Here is a 19200-nt window from a genome sequence, read left to right as displayed (position 1 = left end):
CCCCTGGTACCATCTCCAACAACCCACTAGATCCCCTGGTACCATCTCCAACAACCCACTAGATCCCCTGGTACCATCTCCAACAACCCACTAGATCCCCTGGTACCATCTCCAACAACCCACTAGATCCCCTGGTACCATCTCCAACAACCCACTAGATCCCCTGGTACCATCTCCTACAACCCACTAGATCCCCTGGTACCATCTCCTACAACCCACTAGATCCCCTGGTACCATCTCCTACAACCCACTAGATCCCCCTGGTACCATCTCCAACAACCCACTAGATCCCCTGGTACCATCTCCAACAACCCACTAGATCCCCTGGTACCATATCCTACAACCCACTAGATCCCCTGGTACCATCTCCTACAACCCACTAGATCCCCTGGTACCATCTCCAACAACCCACTAGATCCCCATCTCCAACAACCCACTAGATCCCCTGGTACCATATCCTACAACCCACTAGATCCCCTGGTACCATCTCCTACAACCCACTAGATCCCCCTGGTACCATCTCCAACAACCCACTAGATCCCCTGGTACCATATCCTACAACCCACTAGATCCCCTGGTACCATCTCCAACAACCCACTAGATCCCCTGGTACCATCTCCAACAACCCACTAGATCCCCATGGTACCATCTCCAACAACCCACTAGATCCCCTGGTACCATCTCCTACAACCCACTAGATCCCCCTGGTACCATCTCCAACAACCCACTAGATCCCCCTGGTACCATCTCCAACAACCCACTAGATCCCCCTGGTACCATATCCTACAACCCACTAGATCCCCTGGTACCATCTCCTACAACCCACTAGATCCCCTGGTACCATCTCCAACAACCCACTAGATCCCCATCTCCAACAACCCACTAGATGCCCATCTCCAACAACCCACTAGATCCCCATCTCCAACAACCCACTAGATCCCCATCTCCAACAACCCACTAGATCCCCTGGTACCATCTCCAACAACCCACTAGATCCCCTGGTACCATCTCCTACAACCCACTAGATCCGCCTGGTACGATCTCCAACAACCCACTAGAACCCCATCTCCAACAACCCACTAGATCCACCTGGTACCATCTCCAACAACCCACTAGATCCCCATCTCCATCAACCCACTAGATCCCCATCTCCAACAAAGAGTTGGTAGTTAGTAAAAGAAGGTGGGTAAAGGAGTCAGTGTACTTGGAGCAGCAGCGTGATTGGTCGGCTGTAGACTCACCTTGGAAGGACTGTCTGGCTCTCTCCACGAGTTCCTCCACGGGGTAGCTGGCCAGGTCTCCTCTGGCATGCTTGGTTTTACAGTACGTACAGGCATTCAGACAACTGGAGAGGGAGAGAGAGAGAGAAGAGGAGGTCACGCCTCAGACAAACCTACATCTGATTTCAACAGACTAGTGAAGTTTAGCAGTAGAACCGCCAGGACTTGAGACGTTACAAGCAGCGGCCAAGGAAGCCTTTTTGAAGGCGACCATTTTAAAGAGATCTAGAGGTGTTGTAAGACAACAACAGCAGGGTGTGTGATCAGGTGTACGAACGACCAAACACTGCCTCTCCCAGGCAATCATATGGTTCATGAGATTATTCTGAGACCAAATAGCCTTTTAACTAAACGTTATAATATAGAGAAGAACATATCTGAAGAGGAAAAGGAACCCGGTTTAATACGGAGAGAGAACTGAAGTTGGTTGTTCCCCCCCCCCTCTTTGGAGTGGTATAGTTGGTTGTCCCCCCCCTCTTTGGAGTGGTATAGTTGGTTGTCCCCCCTCTTTTGGAGTGGTATAGTTGGTTGTCCCCCCCCTTTGGAGTGGTATCTTTGGAGTGGTATAGTTGGTTGTCCCCCCTCTTTGGAGTGGTATAGTTGGTTGTCCCCCCACTCTTTGGAGTGGTATAGTTGGTTGTTCCCCCCTCTCCCCCTCTTTGGAGTGGTATAGTTGGTTGTTCCCCCCCTCTTTGGAGTGGTATAGTTGGTTGTTCCCCCTCCCCCCCCCCCCCCCTCTTTGGAGTGGTGTAGTTGGTTGTTCCCCCTCCACTCCCCCTCTTTGGAGTGGAATAGTTGGTTGTTCCCCCTCCACTCCCCCTCTTTGGAGTGGAATAGTTGGTTGTTCCCCCCCACCCCTCATTGGAGTGGTATAGTTGGTTGTTCCCCCTCCACTCCCCCCTCTCTTTGGAGTGGTATAGTTGGTTGTTCCCTCCCCTCCCTCATTGGAGTGGTATAGTTGGTTGCCCCCTCCCCCCTCATTGGAGTGGTATAGTTGGTTGTTCCCCCTCCCCTCTCCCTCTTTGGAGTGGTATAGTTGGTTGTTCCCCCTCCACTCCCTCCCTCTTTGGAGTGGTATAGTTGGTTGTTCCCCCCCCTCCCCTCCCTCCCTCTTTGGAGTGGTATAGTTGGTTGTTCCCCCTCCCCTCCCTCCCTCTTTGGAGTGGTATAGTTGGTTGTTCCCCCCTCCCCTCCCTCACTCTTTGGAGTGGTATAGTTGGTTGTCCCCCCTCCTCATCAAGGGCTCTTTTGATGTGAGTGCCGAGGTGGACAACTGCTTTCCTTTCAGACATGATCAATTGTTCTGGTTCTCCGTACGTCTGTCTCCTTCTGCTTGTTGTATTTGCTGTGAAGTGAATCTGAGAGGAGAAGCACAGTGCAGGGTGGCAGGTGACTGACTGACTGGCTGGCTGGCTGGGCTGACTGGCTGGCTGACTGGCTGGGCTGACTGGCTGGCTGGGCTGACTGACTGACTGGCTGGCTGGGATGACTTGCTGAATTCCTCTGTTGCTGGCTGACTCGCTGAATTCCTCTGTTGCTGGCTGGCTGGCTGAATTCTTCTGTTGCTGGCTGGCTGGCTGAATTCCTCTGTTGCTGGCTGGCTGGCTGAATTCCTCTGTTGCTGGCTGACTGGCTGAATTCCTCTGTTGCTGGCTGGCTGAATTCCTCTGTTGCTGGCTGGCTGAATTCCTCTGTTGCTGGCTGACTGGCTGAATTCCTCTGTTGCTGGCTGGGCTGGCTGAATTCCTCTGTTGCTGGCTGGCTGAATTCCTCTGTTGCTGGCTGGGCTGGCTGAATTCCTCTGTTGCTGGCTGACTGGCTGAATTCCTCTGTTGCTGGCTGGGCTGGCTGAATTCCTCTGTTGCTGGCTGACTGGCTGAATTCCTCTGTTGCTGGCTGGCTGGCTGAATTCCTCTGTTGCTGGCTGACTGGCTGAATTCCTCTGTTGCTGGCTGGCTGGCTGAATTCCTCTGTTGCTGGCTGGCTGGCTGAATTCCTCTGTTGCTGGCTGAATTCCTCTGTTGCTGGCTGGCTGTTTAGCTGAGACGCTCAGGGCTTCTCTGAGTTCTCAGCTTTCCTGTTCCCCTGATGAGCTGTGTGTCCGGCTGAGTTCAGGCAGCTATGGCTATACTACAGCTCACACACAGACAGCTATGCCAAACTACAGCTCACACACAGACAGCTATGCCAAACTACAGCTCACACACACACAGCTATGCCAAACTCACAGCACACAGCTATGAAACTACAGCACAAAGAAAGCTACAGCTCACACACACACAGCTATGCCAAACTACAGCTCACACACAGACAGCTATGCCAAACTACAGCACACACAGAAAGCTATGCCAAACTACAGCTCACACACAGACAGCTATGCCAAACTACAGCTCACACACAGACAGCTATGCCAAACTACAGCTCACACACAGACAGCTATGCCAAACTACAGCTCACACACACACAGCTATGCCAAACTACAGCTCACACACAGACAGCTATGCCAAACTACAGCTCACACACAGACAGCTATGCCAAACTACAGCTCACACACACACAGCTATGCCAAACTACAGCTCACACACACACACAGCTCTTTCACACACACATCCAAGAGCAGGCAGTGCCATAACTTTGACATGGTGATATCATGGCTTTTTCCAAGTTCTGGAAGAATGAAAGAGAGGAGAGGGAGACAACGGCTGTATCAACATTACCTGTTCTCCACACAGATCCTCTCTCTATCTCTCTCTCTCCCTCCCTCCCTCCTTCCCTATCTCTCCCCCTCCCTCCCTCCCCCTCTTCATCCCTCTCTCCCTCTCCCTCCCTCCCTATCTCTCCCCCTCCCTCCCTCCCCTCTCCATCTCTCCATCCCTCTCTCCCTCTCCCTCCCTAGCTCCCTCCCTAGCTCCCTCTCTCCCTCCCTAGCTCCCTCCCTCCTTCCCTCCCTCCCTAGCCCCCTCCCTCCCTCCCTCCCTAGCTCCCTCCTTCCCTCCCTCCCTCCCTAGCTCCCTCCTTCCCTCCCTCCCTCCCTCCCTAGCTCCCTCCTTCCCTCTCTCCCTAGCTCCCTCCCTCCCTCCCTCCCTAGCTCCCTCCCTAGCTCCCTCCTTCCCTCCCTCCCTCCCTCCCTCCCTCCCTAGCTCCCTCCTTCCCTCCCTAGCTCCCTCCTTCCCTCCCTCCCTAGCTCCCTCTACCCCTCCACCTCCCTCCCTCCCTCCCTCCCTCCCTCCCTCCCTAGCTCCCTCCCTCCCTCTCTCCCTCCCTCCCTAGCTCCCTCCCTCCTCCTCTCTCCCTCCCTCTCTCCCTAGCTCCCTCCCTCCCTCCCTCCCTCTCCCCTCCCTCCCTCCCTCCTTCCCTCCCTAGCTCCCTCCCTCCCTCCTTCCCTCCCTCCCTCCCTCTCCCTCCCTCCCTCCCTCCCTCCCTCTCTCCTCCCTCCCTCCCTCCCTAGCTCTCTCCCTCTCTCCCTCCCTCCCTCCCTATCTTAACCACTAAGACACAGTGTTGTATAAAGCCTGTGCTGCTGGTTGTAGTGGCGTCTGGCCTTGACGTGCCAAGCTGCTGGGATTCAGGAGATCAATGATGCTACTGCTGTTGTCTTGCCTTAACCCAGGTTTCTAGAGAGGGAGAAACGGGTCTGTTTTTCATTGGTTTAAAGACAGCCAGAGGGAAAAATGGAACCAATCAAATGGAAGGAAACAGAAATGATTCAAGCTGGCTGGTAGGAATGTTTTATATATATATATTTATATATATTTTTACAGGGACACATTTCTCTTTCACATTGCGAAGACTTTGTAAGCAAGATTTTTGAGACCATGGTCAAACAACCGTGGAAACAAAGCAGTTATATTTCTCTATGGTATATATTAGGCCTCGTGTTGGGAGGGATAAAGACTAGGATGACTCCTGGACAAACAGTCTAAACCCCACAGTCAGTTCAGAAGACTAGGATGGAGTAAACAGGGTCTGTCTAAAACCCCCTGTCAGTTCAGAAGACTAGGATGGAGTAAACAGGGTCTGTCTAAAACCCCCTGTCAGTTCAGAAGACTAGGATGGAGTAAACAGGGTCTGTCTAAAACCCCTGTCAGTTCAGAAGACTAGGATGGAGTAAACAGGGTCTGTCTAAAACCCCTGTCAGTTCAGAAGACTAGGATGGAGTAAACAGGGTCTGTCTAAAACCCCCTGTCAGTTCAGAAGACTAGGATGGAGTAAACAGGGTCTGTCTAAACCCCCCTCTCAGTTCAGAAGACTAGGATGGAGTAAACAGGGTCTGTCTAAAAACCCCTGTCAGTTCAGAAGACTAGGATGGAGTAAACAGGGTCTGTCTAAACCCCCCTCTCAGTTCAGAAGACTAGGATGGAGTAAACAGGGTCTGTCTAAAACCCCCTGTCAGTTCAGAAGACTAGGATGGAGTAAACAGGGTCTGTCTAAAACCCCACAGTCAGTTCAGAAGACTAGGATGGAGTAAACAGGGTCTGTCTAAACCCCCCTCTCAGTTCAGAAGACTAGGATGGAGTAAACAGGGTCTGTCTAAACCCCCCTCTCAGTTCAGAAGACTAGGATGGAGTAAACAGGGTCTGTCTAAACCCCCTCTCAGTTCAGAAGACTAGGATGGAGTAAACAGGGTCTGTCTAAAACCCCTGTCAGTTCAGAAGACTAGGATGGAGTAAACAGGGTCTGTCTAAAACCCCCAGTCAGTTCAGAAGACTAGGATAGAGTAAACAGGGTCTGTCTAAACCCCCTGTCAGTTCAGAAGACTAGGATGGAGTAAACAGGGTCTGTCTAAACCCCCTGTCAGTTCAGAAGACTAGGATGGAGTAAACAGGGTCTGTTTAGACCCCGTCAGTTCAGAAGACTAGGATGGAGTAAACAGGGTCTGTCTAAACCCCGTCAGTTCAGAAGACTAGGATGGAGTTAACAGGGTCTGTCTAAACCCCCTCTCAGTTCAGAAGACTAGGATGGAGTAAACAGGGTCTGTCTAAACCCCTGTCAGTTCAGAAGACTAGGATGGAGTAAACAGGGTCTGTCTAAACCCCTGTCAGTTCAGAAGACTAGGATGGAGTTAACAGGGTCTGTCTAAACCCCCTTCTCAGTTCAGAAGACTAGGATGGAGTAAACAGGGTCTGTCTAAAACCCCCGTCAGTTCAGAAGACTAGGATAGAGTAAACAGGGTCTGTCTAAAACCCCCTGTCAGTTCAGAAGACTAGGATGGAGTAAACAGGGTCTGTCTAAAACCCCCTGTCAGTTCAGAAGACTAGGATGGAGTAAACAGGGTCTGTCTAAAACCCCCTGTCAGTTCAGAAGACTAGGATGGAGTAAACAGGGTGTCTAAAAACCCCGTCAGTTCAGAAGACTAGGATAGAGTAAACAGGGTCTGTCTAAAACCCCTGTCAGTTCAGAAGACTAGGATGGAGTAAACAGGGTCTGTCTAAAACCCCTGTCAGTTCAGAAGACTAGGATGGAGTAAACAGGGTCTGTCTAAAACCCCGTCAGTTCAGAAGACTAGGATGGAGTAAACAGGGTCTGTCTAAACCCCCCTCTCAGTTCAGAAGACTAGGATGGAGTAAACAGGGTCTGTCTAAAACCCCTGTCAGTTCAGAAGACTAGGATGGAGTAAACAGGGTCTGTTTAACCCCCAACAGTAAAAATACTAAATAGTGATTTACAAACCGAACCATTATAGTTGTCAATGAAGAAGTGTCACATGCCAACAATGATCTAGTCTCACAGAGTAACAATGAGACAAGCAGAAATAGACCATCCGTGACCAGATGATAACATACAGGCTTCGGTCTCATAGAAGCACAACACATTCATCTATTCAAGGACAGCACCCCCCCACTAAACTTTCTGGTTAGTGCTAAATACAGCTGCTAGAATCCTGACTATAACCCCACAATTTGATCATATTACTCCAGTGCTAGCCTCTCTACACTGGCTTCCTGTCAAAGCAAGGGCTGATTTCAAGGTTTTACTGCTAACCTACAAAGCATTACATGGGCTTGCTCCTACCTATCTCTCTGATTTGGTCCTGCCGTACATACCTACACGTACGCTACGGTCACAAGACGCAGGCCTCCTAATTGTCCCTAGAATTTCTAAGCAAACAGCTGGAGGCAGGGCTTTCTCCTATAGAGCTCCATTTTTATGGAACGGTCTGCCTACCCATGTGAGAGACGCAAACTCGGTCTCAACCTTTAAGTCTTTACTGAAGACTCATCTCTTCAGTGGGTCATATGATTGAGTGTAGTCTGACCCAGGAGTGGGAAGGTGAACGGAAAGGCTCTGGAGCAACGAACCGCCCTTGCTGTCTCTGCCTGGCCGGTTCCCCTCTTTCCACTGGGATTCTCTGCCTCTAACCCTATAAAGGGGGCTGAGTCACTGGCTTACTGGTGCTCTCCATGCCGTCCAAAGGAGGGGTGGGTCACTTGAGTGGGTTGAGTCACTGACGTGATCTTCCTGTCCGGGTGGCGTCCCCCTCGGGTTCGTGCCGTATGGAAGATGTTTGTGGGCTATACTCGGCCTTGTCTCAGGATAGTAAGTTGGTGGTTGAAGATATCCCTCTAGTGGTGTGGGGGCTGTGCTTTGGCAAAGTGGGTGGGGTTATATCCTGCCTGTTTGGCCCTGTCCGGTATCGTCGGACGGGGCCATAGTGTCTCCCGACCCCTCCTGTTTCAGCCTCCAGTATTCATGCTGCAGTAGTTTATGTGTCGGGGGGCTAGGGTCAGTCTGTTATATCTGGAGTATTTCTCCTGTCTTATCCAGTGTCCTGTATGAATTTAAGTAATTATCTCTCTCTCCCTCCCCTCCAGGAGACCCTGAGCCCTGGGACCACGCCTCAAGACTACCTGGCCTGATGACTCCTTGCTGTTCCCAGTCCACCTAGTCGGGCTGCTGCTCCAGTTTCAACTGTTCTGCCTGCGGCTATGGAACCCTGACCTGTTCACCGGATGTGCTACCTGTCTCAGACCTGCTGTTTTTAACTCTCTCTACCGCACCTGTCGTCTCTAACTGTGAATGTTCGGCTATGAAAAGCCAACTGATATACTCCTGAGGTGCTGCCCTGTTGCACCCTCGACAACCACTGTGATTATTATTATCTGACCTAGCTGGTCATTTATGAACATAATGGTTGGGATCAGATGATAGTGGAATGTAATGTATGACTGTATAAAGCCCAGTGTAGGAGCAGACCCTGGATCAGATGATAGTGTAATGTAATGTATGACTGTATAAAGCCCAGTGTAGTGGAGCAGACCCTGGATCAGATGATAGTGGAATGTAATGTATGACTGTATAAAGCCCAGTGTAGGAGCAGACCCTGGATCAGATGATAGTGGAATGTAATGTATGACTGTATAAAGCCCAGTGTAGGAGCAGACCCTGGATCAGATGATAGTGGAATGTAATGTATGACTGTATAAAGCCCAGTGTAGGAGCAGACCCTGGATCAGATGATAGTAAATAAAAATGTATATGCAAGAAAACATACTACATTTACTGTATTTGTTGTCCTGACAACGACTACATTACTACATTTACTGTAGTTTGGTGTCCTGACAACATCTACATTACTACATGTACTGTAGGTTGTTGTCCTGATAACGTCTACATTACTACATTTACTGTAGTTTGTTGCCCTGACAACATCTACATTACTACATGTACTGTAGTTTGTTGTCCTGACAACATCTACATTACTACATTTACTGTAGTTTGTTGTCCTGATAACGTCTACATTACTACATTTACTGTAGTTTGTTGCCCTGACAACATCTACATTACTACATGTACTGTAGTTTGTTGTCCTGACAACATCTACATTACTACATTTACTGTAGTTTGTTGCCCTGACGTCTACATTACTACATGTACTGTAGGTTGTTGTCCTGACAACAACTACAGTACTACATTTACTGTAGTTTGTTGCCCTGACGTCTACATTACTACATGTACTGTAGGTTGTTGTCCTGACAACAACTACAGTACTACATTTACTGTAGTTTGGTGTCCTGACAACATCTACATTATTACATTTACTGTAGTTTACTGTAGTTAAAATCCTACCAGGGAAAAATGATCTTTGTTGAGTGAATTACAGTGAGGCAGTAATATGAAAAAAGTACCCAGGAAAAAGTTTCACACTTCTAACGTGATCTAAGACTTAAACATACGCAAGGTGGTTCATTATTTATTACTGTGGTAGCTGTGTGATGTTGGTTACTGACAGAGAAACGTGTCAGAAAAAGTGGAGCACTTGTTTTCAGACGCAGCTAGTTTGTGTAGTAGCAGCAGGGTCGCCTGAAGCAGAGGAGCTGTTAGTGTCTGTCAACCATCTCTCTACACTTCATCCATCCTCGCTGACAGACAGGAGAGCTGCCAACCTCTCTCTCTCTCCTGTCTCTCTCTCCCTCTGACTGACTACCTCACGGGACATCCCAACCTGTCTCTCTCTCATGTCTCTGTCTCTCCCTCTGACTGACTACCTCACGGGACATCCCAACCTCTCTCTCTCTCCTGTCTCTGACTGACTGAATACCTCACGGGACATCCCAAACTCTCTCTCTTTCCCATCTCTCTCTCTCTCCCTCTCTCGATCTTTCTCTCTCTACCTCCCTCTCTCTCCCTCTTTCTTTCTCTCCCTCTTTCTCTCTCTCTCTCTCCCTCCCTCCCTATCTCTCTCCCCCCCTGACTGAGTACCTCACGTGACATTCCAACCACTCTGACAGGAGCATCTCAGGCTCATCACAACCACACTGGTTTCAAACAGTACCAGGCCAACAGTACCAGGCCAACAGAACCAGGCCAACAGAACCAGGCCAACAGTACCAGAATCTCACTGAATGAACTTTCAACACCAGTATTATTGTTATTTTAAAGACGTGACTAGAGACCGTGGAGAGGAGCAGCTTGGGATTTCATTGTATTATTGTTCAGTAATGTAGACTTACTTCTCCAAACGAGAGACGCCCCCCCTCTACTTCTCCAAACGAGAGGCGCCCCCCTACTTCTCCAAACGAGAGGCGCCCCCCCTCCCCCTCCTCTCTAGACACCTGCAGTAACTCATTTCTGGTTTCTTAGCGACTGTAACCTGTCGTCTGGATGCCTCTTGCTGTGTTGCCGTGTGACTCTCTCCTCAAACATTAATTACACATGAAGGTGTACGAGAACAACATACTTCATCATTACGACACACACACACACACACACACAGGACAAGGCCCCTGGTGCAACACACACACACACACACACACACACACACACACACACACACACACACACACACACACACACACACACACACACACAGGACAATGTACTACATCGTTATGGCTCAGAGGCAGGGAAGGCCTCTGGTGCAACAGCACACAGCTTTACCTCTGTTACACACACACACACACACACACACACACACACCTCTTTGTTATCCCCGTCAACACTGCAGATGATGGAGAGACAATAGCACTGGGTCCCCCTGATAGCAGCTGCTGCCCCCCTCACTGGCAGACACACACCCAAGAGGACACTCCTAGGAGCTGCTGCCCCCTCACTGGCAGACACACACCCAAGAGGACACTCCTAGGAGCTGCTGCCCCCTCACTGGCAGACACACACCCAAGAGGACACTCCTAGGAGCTGCTGCCCCCTCACTGGCAGACACACACCCAAGAGGACACTCCTAGGAGCTGCTGCCCCCTCACTGGCAGACACACACCCAAGAGGACACTCCTAGGAGCTGCTGCCCCCTCACTGGCAGACACACACCCAAGAGGACACTCCTAGGAGCTGCTGCCCCCTCACTGGCAGACACACACCCAAGAGGACACTCCTAGGAGCTGCTGCCCCCCTCACTGGCAGACACACACCCAAGAGGACACTCCTAGGAGCTGCTGCCCCCTCACTGGCAGACACACACCCAAGAGGACACTCCTAGGAGCTGCTGCCCCCTCACTGGCAGACACACACCCAAGAGGACACTCCTAGGAGCTGCTGCCCCCTCACTGGCAGACACACACCCAAGAGGACACTCCTAGGAGCTGCTGCCCCCTCACTGGCAGACACACACCCAAGAGGACACTCCTAGGAGCTGCTGACCCCCTCACTGGCAGACACACACCCAAGAGGACACTCCTAGGAGCTGCTGCCCCCTCACTGGCAGACACACACCCAAGAGGACACTCCTAGGAGCTGCTGCCCCCTCACTGGCAGACACACACCCAAGAGGACACTCCTAGGAGCTGCTGCCCCCTCACTGGCAGACACACACCCAAGAGGACACTCCTAGGAGCTGCTGCCCCCTCACTGGCAGACACACACCCAAGAGGACACTCCTAGGAGCTGCTGCCCCCTCACTGGCAGACACACACCCAAGAGGACACTCCTAGGAGCTGCTGCCCCCTCACTGGCAGACACACACCCAAGAGGACACTCCTAGGAGCTGCTGCCCCCCTCACTGGCAGACACACACCCAAGAGGACACTCCTAGGAGCTGCTGACCCCCTCACTGGCAGACACACACCCAAGAGGACACTCCTAGGAGCTGCTGCCTCCCAGAACGGCTTCAAATATGATTTGAAATGTATTTCAAATAATTTATTGGTGTTTAATTAAGCCGAAACCAATAAAACAGTCCCAGAACTGTAAACCAATGCCCGTCTCACATTCAAGGGAGAGTGAGGCATTCTGGGCTGAAAGGATTTGAACGATGTCAAATAGTGTTTGAACCCATGTCTGCTTCCCTATGAGCAGAGGAAGGAAAGCACTAAGGGCCTAAACACTAAGCCTGTGATCTGCATTTTACAACTAAAGCATTTATTCTCCATTAATTGGAAAGCAGCTGAATCTATGGCCACGTATTGTGTTTTAAAGCTTTTTATTTACAGACATTGATTAAATTTTTTTTTTTTTTAAGTGGTTTGAACTTGAAGAGAAGTTGCAGGAAATCATTGTATTGTTTGTGTCAACCAGGACAAGGAGGGTCGAGTGAATATTGAAACCAGCACACAAAGTAGAAAACAATTAAGTCCTTTTATAAGAGGCTCCTCAAAGTCAAAGTGGGAGAAAACAGGCGAACACCTCTGGGACGACTCCCACTGCAGGAATAAAACAGGTGAACACCTCTGGGACCTCCCACTGCAGGAATAAAACAAACTAAACAGCAAACAATGTTGAGTTTTAAGTCTGAACGGCATCAAGGGTCCATTTGAGAAATAGTTTACGAGTCAAAGAGGGATGCTAAGTGTGAGAAACACACAGGGGAGTTTCTGAGCTACTGGAAGAGCTGAAATGTCACCCAGGGACAACACACAGCAGACCTCACCACACTAACAGGGGAGTTTCTGAGCTACTGGAAGAGCTGAAATGTCACCCAGGGACACAACACACAGCAGACCTCACCACAGTAACAGAGGAGTTTCTGAGCTACTGGAAGAGCTGAAATGTCACCCAGGGACACAACACACAGCAGACCTCACCACACTAACAGGGGAGTTTCTGAGCTACTGGAAGAGCTGAAATGTCACCCAGGGACACAACATACAGCAGACCTCACCACACTAACAGGGAGTTTCTGAGCTACTGGAAGAGCTGAAATGTCACCCAGGGACACAACACACAGCAGACCTCACCACACTAACAGGGGAGTTTCTGAGCTACTGGAAGAGCTGAAATGTCACCCAGGGACACAACACACAGCAGACCTCACCACACTAACAGGGAGTTTCTGAGCTACTGGAAGAGCTGAAATGTCACCCAGGGACACAACACACAGCAGACCTCACCACACTAACAGGGGAGTTTCTGAGCTACTGGAAGAGCTGAAATGTCACCCAGGGACACAACACACAGCAGACCTCACCACACTAACAGGGGAGTTTCTGAGCTACTGGAAGAGCTGAAATGTCACCCAGGGACACAACACAGCAGACCTCACCACACTAACAGGGGAGTTTCTGAGCTACTGGAAGAGCTGAAATGTCACCCAGGGACACAACACACAGCAGATCTCACCACACTAACAGGGGAGTTTCTGAGCTACTGGAAGAGCTGAAATGTCACCCAGGGACACAACACACAGCAGACCTCACCACACTAACAGGGAGTTTCTGAGCTACTGGAAGAGCTGAAATGTCACCCAGGGACACAACACACAGCAGACCTCACCACACTAACAGGGAGTTTCTGAGCTACTGGAAGAGCTGAAATGTCACCCAGGGACAACACACAGCAGACCTCACCACACTAACAGGGGAGTTTCTGAGCTACTGGAAGAGCTGAAATGTCACCCAGGGACACAACACACAGCAGATCTCACCACACTAACAGGGGAGTTTCTGAGCTACTGGAAGAGCTGAAATGTCACCCAGGGACACAACACACAGCAGACCTCACCACACTAACAGGGGAGTTTCTGAGCTACTGGAAGAGCTGAAATGTCACCCAGGGACACAACACACAGCAGACCTCACCACAGTAACAGAGGAGTTTCTGAGCTACTGGAAGAGCTGAAATGTCACCCAGGGACACAACACACAGCAGACCTCACCACACTAACCATAGCCTTAACAGTTCAGCCACTTCTGTTGGTTTGGCAATGCAGTACTGAATGGAACTAGGAATCCAAAGCATTGCTGTTGCACCTGTGATTACATCTGGAAAAATACACGACCTGATAGAATTTAATTTGATATGAAACCGCAGTGTTATGCCTATTGAACATCACACCAGGCTGTCAACTGGCTGTCTACCAGTCTGGACAGGTGAACTAACAGCAGGATCAGGTGAACTCATCCACCTGAGATAATGTAGGAATGGGTGAACTAACAGGAGAATCAGGTGAACTAACAGCAGGACCAGGTGAACTCATCAACCTGAGATAATGTAGGAATGGGTGAACTAACAGCAGGATCAGGTGAACTCATCAACCTGAGATAATGTAGAATGGGTGAACTAACAGGAGAATCAGGTGAACTAACAGCAGGACCAGGTGAACTCATCAACCTGAGATAATGTAGGAATGGGTGAACTAACAGCAGGATCAGGTGAACTCATCAACCTGAGATAATGTAGGAATGGGTGAACTAACAGCAGGATCAGGTGAACTCATCAACCTGGGATAATGTAGGAATGGGTGAACTAACAGCAGGATCAGCAGGATGAACTCATCAACCTGAGATAATGTAGGAATGGGTGAACTAACAGCAGGATCAGGTGAACTCATCAACCTGAGATAATGTAGATAATGACCCTGAGATAATGTAGGAAGGAGTGAACTCATGACCCTGTGATAATGTAGAAATTAGTGAACATATCACCCTGAGATAATGTAAGAATGAGTGAACTCACGACCCTGAGATAATGTAGAAAGGGGCCCGTGTAACAACGCTAGCAGCAGAAGCCAAGAAGAAATCTAAATCAGTAGAACAGGAAATCCCATTCAAGTCAATGGGTCTATAGTACTATTTCTATGGCAACAGCCTATAGGCCGCTCAGCCTCCATGCTACAGTACAGCAGCATTCCTTTAACACAATGCTCAGACAAGCTGAGGGGAAAACAGAGTGGTTCTGGAGACTAAACAAGAAGCTACAGCAGTCAGAGAAGTCACAGTGTTGTGTGTAACCTTCACTGAGAACAGATCAGGGTGTGTGTGTGTGTGTGTGTGTGTGTGTGTGTGTGTGTGTGTGTGTGTGGCGGCCTCACAGGGAGAATGAAGCACGAGACTAAATACAGAGAGAGTTCATTAGGTCAGAGACAAAGAGATGATTCAACACTAGAGGCTGGGACGCTGCACAGGGACGCTGCACAGGGACGCTGCACAGGGACGCTGCACACAAACACAGCCTGGGACAGAGACAGATAGAGACTGGGACACTGCACAGAGACACAGCCTGGGACACTGCACAGGACGCTGCACACAAACACAGCCTGGGACAGAGACAGATAGAGACTGGGACACTGCACACAGGGACGCTGCACAGAGACACAGCCTGGGACAGAGACAGATAGAGACTGGGACACTGCACAGGGACGCTGCACACAGACACAGCCTGGGACAGAGACAGATAGAGACTGGGACACTGCACAGGGAGACACAGCCTGGGACACTGCACAGGGACGCTGCACACAGACACAGCCTGGGACAGAGACAGATAGAGACTGGGACACTGCACAGGGACACAGCCTGGGACACAGCCTGGGACAGAGACAGATGAGACAGGGACACTGCACAGAGACACAGCCTGGGACACTGCACAGAGACACAGCCTGGGACACTGCAGATAGAGACACACTGCCTGGGACACTGCACAGAGACGCTGCACAGAGACACTGCCTGGGACAGAGACACAGCCTGGGACACTGCACAGAGACACAGCCTGGGACACTGCACAGGACACTGCCTGGGACACTGCACAGGACGCTGCACACAGCACAGCCTGGGACAGAGACAGATAGAGACTGGGACACTGCACAGAGACACAGCCTGGGACACTGCACAGGGACGCTGCACAGAAACACAGCCTGGGACAGAGACAGAGCCTGGGACACTGCACAGAGACACAGCCTGGGACACTGCACAGAGACACTGCAGGGACAGTGACACAGCCTGGGACACTGCACAGAGACGCTGCACAGAGACACATCCTGGGACAGAGACAGATGGAGACTGGGACACTGCACAGAGACACTGCACAGAGACGCTGCACAGAGACACCTGGGACAGAGACAGATGGAGACTGGGACACTGCACAGAGACACAGCCTGGGACAGAGACAGATGAGACTGGGACACTGCACAGAGACACAGCCTGGGACAGAGACAGATGAGACTGGGATACTGCACAGAGACAGCCTGGGACAGAGACAGATGGAGACCTGGGACACTGCACAGAGACACAGCTGGGACACTGCACAGAGACAGATGGAGACTGGGACACTGCACAGAGACACTGCCTGGGACAGAGACAGATGGAGACTGGGACACTGCACAGAGACACAGCCTGGGACAGAGACAGATGGAGACTGGGACACTGCACAGAGACACAGCCTGGGACAGAGACAGATGGAGACTGGGACGCTGCACAGAGACACAGCCTGGGACAGAGACAGATGAGACACTGGGACGCTGCACAGAGACACAGCCTGGGACAGAGACCGATGAGGGAGTGAAAGAGAAATAAATAAAGAGCAAATATAGTAAAAGAGAGAGACCTTCAGAAAGAGGTAAAAAAAAGAGAGAGGGATACTTCAGAGAAAGAGGTAAAAGAGAGAGAGACTCAGAGAAAGAAAGAGATACAGAGAGAGAGACTCAGAGAAAGAGGTAAAGAGAGAGAGAGAGAGAGACTCAGAGAAAGAGGTGAGAAAGAGAGAGAGAGAGAGAGAAGAGGTAAAGAGAGAGACTCAGAGAAAGAGGTAAAGAGAGAGACTCAGAGAAAGAGGTAAAGAGAGAGACTCAGAGAAAGAGGTAGATAGAGATACTCAGAGAAAGAGGTAGAGAGAGATACTCAGAGAAAGAGGTAGAGAGACAGAGAGACTCAGAGAGAGAGAGACTCAGAGAAAGAGGTAAAGAGACAGAGAGAGAGAAAGAGGTAAAGAGAGAGAGACTCAGAGAAAGAGGTAGAGAGAGAGAGACTCAGAGAAAGAGGTAGAGAGAGAGACTCAGAGAGAGAGAGAGAGTAAAGAGAGAGAGACTCAGAGAAAGAGGTAGATAGAGATACTCAGAGAAAGAGGTAGAGAGAGATACTCAGAGAAAGAGGTAGAGAGAGAGAGAGAGAGACTCAGAGAAAGAGGTAGAGAGAGAGAGACAGAGAAAGAGATAAAGAGAGAGAGACTCAGAGATAGAGGTAAAGAGAAAGAGAGAAATAATGAAAGGGGATGAGAGAGAAAGAGAGAGATAATAAAAGAGAGAGACAGAGAAAGAGAGCGATAATAAAAGAGAGAGAGAGAGAAAGAGAGAGGTAAGAGAGATAATAAAAAAGAGAGACTCAGAGAAGGAGAGAGAAAAAACAGAGCTCTGCCTGGGGAGCAGATTAGTGCGTCTTAGCATCAGAGTTAGGAGACATGAGATGCCCTAAACTGAGGCCTTGTGTACCAGTGTGGCCTTAACCACTTGATCCAGGCTTAATCTGCTGCTCATCTCCCACTTCTTCACATCTTTAATGACCCTCTATTACAGCACAGAGACTCAGACCTACTGAGACCCCTCCACCACACACACAGTATGGCTGGGTATTACCAGGGACCTCACCATACCGCATCAACGCGGTACTTATGTGGCTACACCACATGTCACTTGTCAAGGTTCTACATACATTATTCATCTATACTACGATTTGATTGTTATTTGACGTTCGTAACATATCGCTCGCGATACTCAGCGTACAAAACATTAGGAACACCTTCCTAGTATTGAGTTGCACCCCTTTTGCCCTCAGAACAGCCTCAGTTCATCGGGGCATGGGACTCTACAAGGTGTTTGAAGAGTTCCACAGGGATGCTGGCCCATGTTGACTCCAATGCTTCCCACAGGGATGCTGGCCCATGTTGACTCCAATGCTTCCACAGGGATGCTGGCCCATGTTGACTCCAATGCTTCCACAGGGATGCTGGCCCATGTTGACTCCAATGCTTCCACAGGGATGCTGGCCCATGTTGACTCCAATGCTTCCACAGGGATGCTGGCCCATGTTGACTCCAATGCTTCCACAGGGATGCTGGCCCAAGTTGACTCCAATGCTTCCCACAGTGGTGTCAAGTTGACTGGATGTCTTTTTGGTGTTGAAACTGGTGAGTGTGAAAAAAAAACCCAGCAGCGTTGCAGTTCTTGACGCACTTAAATCTTGTTTCTTGCCCATTCACCCTCTGAATGACACACACAGACACAATCCATGTCTCTGATTGGCTAAAGGCTTAAAAATCCTTCTTTAACCCGTCTCCTCCCCTTCATCTACACTGATTGAAGTGGATTTAACAAAGTGACATCAATAAGGGATCATATCTTTCACCTGGATTCACCTGGTCAGTCTGTGTCATGGAAAGAGCAGCTGTTCTTAATGTTTCGCACAGTCAGGGTGTCATTGGCGTGTTGTTGGTGGTTGGTGATATTGGAGAGTTTAGATTTCTGCAATTGTTTGAACTTTAACTTGGGAGGTTGAGGACAAGGGAGGGAGGCTGAGGACAAGGGAGAGAGGGAGGTTGAGGACAAGGGAGGGAGGCTGAGGACAAGGGATGGAGGTTGAGGACAAGGGAGGGAGGCTGAGGACAAGGGAGGGAGGTTGAGGACAAGGGAGGGAGGCTGAGGACAAGGGAGGGTGGTTGAGGAGAGGAGGTTGAGGACAAGGGAGGGAGGTTGAGGACAAGGGAGGGAGGTTGAGGACAAGGGAGGGAGGCTGAGGACAAGGGAGGGAGGCTGAGGACAAGGAGGAGGTTGAGGACAAGGGAGGAGGTTGAGGACAAGGGAGGGAGGCTGAGGACAAGGGAGGGAGGCTTGAGGACAAGGGAGGGAGGCTGAGGACAAGGGAGGGAGGTTGAGGACAAGGGAGGGAGGTTGAGGACAAGGGAGGGAGGTGAGGACAAGGGAGGGAGGTTGAGGACAAGGGAGGGAGGTTGAGGACAAGGGAGGGAGGTTGAGGACAAGGGAGGGAGGTTGAGGACATGAGAGGAGGTTGAGGACAAGGGAGGGGGGTGAGGACATGAGAGGGAGGTTGAGGACAAGGGAGGGAGGTTGAGGACATGAGAGGGAGGTTGAGGACATGAGAGGGAGGTTGAGGACAAGGGAGGGAGGTTGAGGACAAGGGAGGGAGGTTGAGGACATGAGAGGGAGGTTGAGGATAAGGGAGGGAGGTTGAGGACAAGGGAGAGAGGTTGAGGACAAGGGAGGGAGGTTGAGGACAAGGGAGGGAGGCTGAGGACATGAGAGGGAGGT

General features: G+C 50.4%; 1 protein-coding gene across 2 annotated transcripts in view; it reads right to left on the bottom strand.

Annotated features, from left to right (window-relative positions):
• Positions 1-502: 502 nt before the first annotated feature.
• LOC121845796 (threonylcarbamoyladenosine tRNA methylthiotransferase-like) overlaps positions 503-19200 on the bottom strand; it is a 263403-nt gene continuing 244705 nt past the window's right edge. The window contains exon 9 of one of the 2 annotated variants that reach the window (XM_042317772.1): positions 503-1345. In XM_042317772.1, coding sequence (XP_042173706.1) covers positions 1138-1345 — 208 coding nt within the window. In that variant the 3' untranslated portion in view covers positions 503-1137. The remainder of the gene's footprint in view (positions 1346-19200) is intronic. The other variant, XM_042317771.1, reaches the window with a different exon arrangement.

Source organism: Oncorhynchus tshawytscha, unplaced genomic scaffold (assembly GCF_018296145.1).
Source record: "Oncorhynchus tshawytscha isolate Ot180627B unplaced genomic scaffold, Otsh_v2.0 Un_contig_2087_pilon_pilon, whole genome shotgun sequence".
Taxonomy (NCBI): domain Eukaryota; kingdom Metazoa; phylum Chordata; class Actinopteri; order Salmoniformes; family Salmonidae; genus Oncorhynchus; species Oncorhynchus tshawytscha.
Note: the sequence above shows the minus strand (reverse complement) of the source record. Positions and strands in the feature narration are given on the sequence as shown.